This window comes from Eptatretus burgeri, chromosome 5 (genome assembly GCF_056783735.1).
Source record: "Eptatretus burgeri isolate ZD-2024b chromosome 5, Ebu_testis_v1, whole genome shotgun sequence".
NCBI lineage: Eukaryota > Metazoa > Chordata > Myxini > Myxiniformes > Myxinidae > Eptatretus > Eptatretus burgeri.
In genome coordinates this window covers 97,549,490-97,556,989 of record NC_140965.1, presented here as the reverse complement: position 1 = coordinate 97,556,989, position 7,500 = coordinate 97,549,490, and the positions used below count along the sequence as shown (strand labels likewise).

The 7,500-nt window shown below is 39.7% G+C and overlaps 1 protein-coding gene across 4 annotated transcripts in view; it reads left to right on the top strand.

The window, feature by feature from the left end:
- Nucleotides 1-7,500, top strand: part of LOC147027020 (nuclear receptor coactivator 7-like) — a 131,386-nt gene that overhangs the window by 92,609 nt on the left and 31,277 nt on the right. For 3 of the 4 annotated variants that reach the window (XM_085883069.1, XM_085883068.1, XM_085883070.1), the window contains 2 exons: nt 4,595-4,653; nt 5,552-5,659. In XM_085883069.1, coding sequence (XP_085739195.1) covers nt 4,595-4,653; nt 5,552-5,659 — 167 coding nt within the window. Of the gene's footprint in view, nt 393-4,594; nt 4,654-5,551; nt 5,660-7,500 lie in introns of all 4 variants that reach the window. The other variant, XM_085883071.1, reaches the window with a different exon arrangement.

Here is a 7,500-nt window from a genome sequence, read left to right as displayed (position 1 = left end):
CTCACACACAACACGTAGATTGTGCGACAGTGAACGTAAACGGAGTCAGTGCGAAACCAACTTTGTGGACAGATAGAACAAGAGTAAGAAGAATCTCCTTCGGTGTGCAGAGTGAAGTGGAAAGAGCAACATGTAGCGAGAAGAAGCCATGTTACAGACCCTCAGCAAACTGCTGGCGGGGATTGAGCTACCTGTAGCTCACAACCCTCTGGAACTGTTGTTTGCCGGCGGGACCGTTGATCCTGTGCAGCCCACAGCGACTTCCACCATGAGGCAGGATCTGGCTGACAGTGGCTGTTTTGGTGATGACCCGGTATGGGAGGTTTGGCCAAACGGGCGACCCTTCCGCATCGAGGTGCAGGTCGCTCCTCTCATCGTGCCACCACCACGCGGTGAGCTACCTCCTCACCCCCCCTCCATGGTGGACTACCTCCTCCCCTCTCCCCACAGTGGAATACCTCCTCAGCCCCCCTCCATGGTAGGCTACCTCGTCCCCTCTCCGCGCAGTGAGATACCTCCACATCCTCCCTCCCCTCCATGGTGGACTACCTCCTTCCCTCTACCCACAGTGGAATACCTCCTCGCCCCCCCCACGCGGTGAGATACCTCCTCACCCCCCTCCATGGTGGACTACCTCCTCCCCTCTCCCCACAGTGAAATACCTCCTCACCCCTCCATGGTGGACTACCTCCTCCCCTCTCCCCTGCAATGGAATACCTCCTCACCCCCTCCATGGTAGACTACCTCCTCCCCTCTCCCCGCAGTGAAATACCTCCTCAACCCCCTCCATGGTGGACTGCCTCCTCCCCTGTCCCCGCAGTGGAATACCTCCTTACACCCCACCCCTCCATGGTGGACTACCTCCTCCTTTCCCCCCGCAATGGAATACCTCCTCACCCCCCACCTGCAGTGGAAAACCCTCCTCACCTCCTCAGATAACAAACACTTAGCTCCATTATGGATGATGATGATGATGATGGGATTTTGACCAAACTTGGTATAAGTATGCAGTATGATTCAAATATGAACTGATTAGATGGTGGCACCAGGAGGTCAAAGGTCATGTCAGGTAAAAATGTGATTTTGAGAACAACAGGCATTTAAATCAAACTTGGTACAAGTATGTATCATGGAATGATATGGGCAGAGGCATATCTGTGGACATCTCGAGTCAAAGAGTGCCTGTTCTACTTTTATTATTTAATTTTGTTTAACATCACCTGAAATCTTGAGGACTAAGATGACCAAAGTGTAGAAAAGGCCAAGTATGTACTTTTTAGAATTATTACAAATGATATTTTTGAAAAGTATATCAATTACTTGTCTTTAATTTGAGAGCAGCGAGTTAGCATTTCATTTAAATGTTTAAATGATTAATTAAATAATGATTATATTACTTCTTTCAATTAATTTATCTTTACTTTACTTTATACTGGTAGATTCAACCTGTCGCTTCGCTGACAGTAATATTAGGGGGGGCGTAAAAATGAAAGGAGGGGGAGTGAGGAGGGGTGGGGGAAGGGAAGGCAGTATGAGGGGAGGGCAAGGGAAGGCAGTGTGAGGGGAGGGTCCGTCCAGACATAATCACCATCTGGATGACAGGTATACTGGGGGTGGGAAAGAGGGCTGGAGTTGCAAGGAGGTAGAGAGATCGACCGAGGAGGGGTGTGTGAGCGAGGAGGTTTGGATGAGAGAGGAGGTGAAGGCAGGGTGAAGGGAGGGGAAGTCAGGGTGAAGTGAGGGGAAGGCAGGATGCATAACCACCGTCTGGATATGTGCGGAGTTAACCACCGTCTGGATACATGCGGAGATAACCACCATCCGGATACGTGCAGAGATGACCACCGTCCGGATACGTGCGGAGATGACCACCATCCGGATACGTGCGGAGATGACCACCGTCCGAATACGTGCGGAGATGACCACTGTCCGGATACGTGCGGAGATAACCAGCATCCAGGCATAACCACCATCCAGATACATTGGAAGACAGAAAGAGAAGGAGAGAGGGGGGGGAGGGAGAGAGAAGGAGAAGAAAGAAAGGGGGGAGGTTGGGGTAGAAACAGAGTGAGAGAGGGATAGTGGAGACATATGGGAAGGGTGGGAGGAGAGGAGAGAGGAGGGGTGCAAAGGTGATGTCCAGGTTAACAACACGCGCACTGATGAATCACCCTGCCTGTGAAACACCAGGGTGACAGTTTATAGCTGGGTCAGGATTCGAACCCAGGCTACACCACTTGGAGCGAGCGTGCATACTTCTGGGCTTTCCTGATGTGATGTTTATGAAACTTTTTAAAAATTATTATTTGTATTTATCTTTGCCTAAGTGATGGGTTGTATAATGAAAGAATGTTGTGCAAAAATAGTAAATTGCACATATTCAGCGAGCCAGCCATCGCCCGATACACCACAGAACAACACGGGGCCAACGCAGGCGAGTGTTTCTTGCACATTGTTGAAGTCGATCGACATACAGTATTCACTGACAGTGTGAATATTGTAGAGCACTCGCCAAGTGGCTTAAACACTCCAACGAAACGATCGACAAGGAACAGCTCGATTGGCAAGTGATAGCAGTCACCGAACTGTCATATTAAACACACCCTCCCGGAGACGTCTGAAATATCAATTATGTCTGAATTGGACAAATAATCACTCTTTCGAAGTCAGAACTGTTGCTAAGTTCAATTCTAGAGTTTAACTTTTGTAAATTTGCTTAGTTTAAGAGATTCTCAAGGTTATGCCATGTGCGGAAATGAAATAAAGCCATGAACACTGGCGTCTCCGGGTGTTTATAAGCATTGCAATGTACCCAGCGATTCGTAGCTATGATGAACAGGCATTCGATAATGAGTGAAAAAAGTGAGAAAAACAAACTTTATCGTTAAGAAATCATTGTGGCCTGTTTGAAGTCAACGCATGGTTGAACAGGACAAAAAACATGGCGGCTTCAGACCCCAGCGAGGTAACCCAGGATACACCCTAAGACCACAGAGAGTAAGGTTGCCGAGGATCGCCTGATAAAGGATGTAATTAAATAAGGCTGGGTTAATAAGAATTAATTATCTTCAAAAGGGGTGTTTAATTAACCCAAACATCCAATTTTTACCTCTGCCACCAAAGGTGAAGGAGGTGATGTTTTCACCCCTTTCTGTTTGTTTGTTTGTGTGCAGGATATCTCCAAAAGTTGTGAACGGATCTGGATGAAATTTTGTGGACATGTTCGGTGTGTTACAAGGACGGACTGATTACATTTTGGTGATGATCCGTCTGGATCCGGATCATAATTTTTTTAAAAGTGATTCTTCACCATTGAGAGATAGGGACAAAAACGATATTTCGCACGATATCTCAAAAAGTTGTGGACGGTTTCCGAAGAAACTTGGTGACACATTGGGTGTGGGACAAGGATGAATTGATTCGATTTTGGTGAAGATCCGAATCCGGATCTGAATACGAGAATTATTTAATTTTTTGAAGTGATTTTTCACAATTGAGAGATGGGGCCAAAAATGATATAGCACTGCATAGCATGATATTTTAAAAATATATTGGTCCTGATATGTTCTCGTAGATCAGGCATTACGTGGCAGAGGTATGCGCTCTACCGAGTGTCCTTCTTGTTACTCATGCACTTCCTTGGAGTTCCCTTGATGTGCATGCAAAGTTTCAGGCTGCTCGGTTTTATGGTTTTGGAGTTATGGAGGACACATACACATACACAGACACGCACCTGACTCTTTTAATCAGAAAATGGAACTCTGCTTATCATGTTGGCTATTTCTCGACTTTAATAATCTGGTGAGGGTTCTTGTGTCTCTCACATCTTGTGTGGAATATCTGTGGCAATTTTTACCTCCACCACCGAAGGTGGATGGAAGTTGTTTTCATCCCTGTCTGTCTGTTTGATATCTGAACAAAATGTCTCAAAAATTTGTGGATGGATTTGGACAAAAATTTTGTGGAGAGTTTGGGTATGTAACAAGGACGAAAATGATTAGATTTTGGTGAAGATCTGAATCCAGATCTGGATCTGAGAATGTTTTACGTGATTCTTCACCATTGAGTGATCGGGCTAAAATGACATGGGGCAGGATGTCTAAAAAAGTTGTGGACAGATTCAGACTAAACTTAGTGCGCAGGTTGGGTATGTAACAAGGACGAATTGATTTGATTTTGGTGACGATTCGAATCCGAATCCGAATCCAGATCCGAGAATTTTTTTTAAGTCATTCTTCACCATTGAGTGACAGGGCTAAAACAATATATAGCAGCATATTAAACAAAAATTTATGGCTGGATTTGGATTAAATTTGGTGATAATAATAAGCTGATTAAATTTTAGTTGAGGTCCGAATCCAGGTGCGGCCTATCAGTGGGATACAGAACGTAACCCATTCAGCCTGGTGGAGGTATGCCGTTCTAGTTATGTATGCATCTCTTGTCCCTATCTTCTACTTTGGCCCTTTCTACTTTGTTCAGAGTGTACTTTCAGTTTTGAAATATAACACCCTGTAAACACGGCCATTTATTGTAGACCAGGTCTGAGAATGTTACCCTGTTAACTTTCCTTCCTGCATAATGTTTCTGGCAGACATCAATGGGGAAAAGAAGTTTTCTGTAAAGCGACCGAAGGCAACCAGAGATTATGTGGTGAGTAAAGTTCTGCCTTTTTTGATATATATATATATATATATATATATATATATATATATATATATATATATATATATATACATATATATATATATATATATACATATATACATATATATATATATATATATATATATATATATATATATACATATATATATTTTTTGTCAACCACTGTCACAACAGGAACCCAACGGGTTCACGGGTCATCTGGTATCTAATATATATATATATATATATATATATATATATATATATATATATATATATATATGTATGTATATATATGTATATATATATATATATATGTACATATATGTATATATATATATATGTATATATATATATATATATATATATATATATATGTATGTATATATATGTATATATATATATATATATGTATATACATATATGTACATATATATATATACATATAGATATATATAGATATATATATAGATATATATATATATATATATATATATATATATATATATATATATATATATATATATATATATATATATATTACATATCAGATGACCCGTGAACCCGTTGGGTTCCTGTTGTGACAGTGGTTGACAAAAAATAATTAAAAAAAAGATAGCTCCAGCGAACTACACTGCTGAGGTTGTTTGCATTGATCAAATTCTCCCAAAGAGTACTTGACTGAATCGGGAATTGATTTTTTTAACACATTTTTTCGTTGCCCGATTTTAATGAAACTTGATACTGCACACCGCAGGAGAATGGTGAGTAAGGTGGCACTAAAAATTTTGCACTGTCGTGTACCGTTTTGGCTGTATTTTGGGAACATACATACATACAAGATGAGAGTTTTTTAGGAATATATACATATAAATATATGTATTTTTTTTTGTTTTTGGCATAGGTGAAACCACAGGACACCTTGTCCAGCATTGCATTGCACTTTGACACTACTTCTAGTAATCTCGCTCACATCAACAAGCTCTTGTCACACACACTTCTGCCTGGCCAGGTATGTGGAATTCTCAGCAAATTAAGATCACTTGTTTGAGTTTACTTTTCTCAGCACAGCATTTTAAAAGATTATTCTAAACATGCACTGTGAGGCCTCAATACACCTTGTGTGAGTTGCACAGTAATTTTGGTGGAATTGGTGATGTCATGTTTGTGGTTGGCTGAGAAACACACGTGATGTCACACATGTGCTTCACAGCTAGTCAGACACAATATGGCTGCCTCCACAGATTTCTGGACAATTCACAGATATATCTTTATGTGTATGTGTATATATATATATATATATATATATATATATATATATATATATATATATATATATATAAAATATGAAGCTGCGTAAAGCAACCCAAGAAGACCTTGCAACCAAAATCTTTGGCTCGAGGAGGGGTCAATTATTTGTATAATTCTAGCCACCTGGGTTTAGTTGATTAGGTGAGAGCTGATTGGCTATTCCTTCCATTTACAGGTGAGAGATGTGGGTGGGTCTTTATTTATATATTGACTGCTTTTGATGTTTGCATGTGGTACATGCTTGAGAGCCTCATTGGTATGCATTTCTTTCTACGCTATGGCTGATGATTTGCCAATAATTGATGAAACCGGTCCAGTAGCTTAGGGGGTTGGGTTGGCATTGGGATTCTCATGTGTGTACTATGTGTGAACGTCTTTATAGTTGTTGAGGAACTCTGGGAAGGATTCAAAATCAGCAGAGCGCTTACCTTGTATAGGTCTTCTTGGGTTGCTTTACGCAACTTCTTCGGCTCGAGGAGTATGGGAGGGGTCAAAATATATATATATATATATATATATATATATATATATATATATATATATATATATATATATATATATATATATATATATATATATATATATATATATATATACATACATACACATGTGGAGATCAGGTTCTAGAGCTGATTGAAATCAAGCAATGTCTGCGCCGATCATGGTAGAGAAGAGCTTTTAATGCACACCAAAAAGTGCATACATGAGAGTAAGTGAACACAGACTGCCTACAGCATTCCAGCTCAGTCAAAACTCTGGCTCGCAAGCAGTTTGGTTTATATATATATATATATATATATATATATATATATATATATATATATATATATATATATATATTTTGCTCTGTCCCCCCCCTCCCCCCGCCCACCCTCTTTGTAGGGCATCTGTTTCTATTTCCTTTCTCAGAGATGATTTTCTTTTGAGGTAGCAAAACCCCCAGCCCTGTTTTCTCCCTTTGGACTGGCAAATATATGTTTCGTCCATTATCAGGAAGGTCTGTTTCTGGTTATTGTTAGCTTTAGAAAATCTTGGGTGACAGGAAGGTTACTCTCTAATGCATTTCACCCTTCGTTCTCTTGGTGAAAAGTAGAAACAGCTGTTAAACTATACCAAACAGTACTGATTTTATGATCGGGCTTCTACGAGCTCAAGGCTCAAAGAATGTTGTTACAAGGGCCAATGAGAAAGCCAGATATTCAGCTGCGAGAGAGAGAAAGAGAGAGAGAGAGAGATATATATATATATTTATATATATATATATATATATATATATATTTATATATATATATATATATATATATATATATATATATATATATATATATTTATATAGCCTATTTGCTTTGATTACCAATAGTCAAAAACTGTAGCTAACTGAGAGCATTTCAATGCTTTGGCTTCCTCAATTAAATGCTACATTCAATTAAGAAAAGGTAATCCTATTAAAAATGGCTGCTCTCATCTTGGGAGATGTTCAACAGCTCCATATATATATATATATATATATATATATATATATATATATATATATATATATAT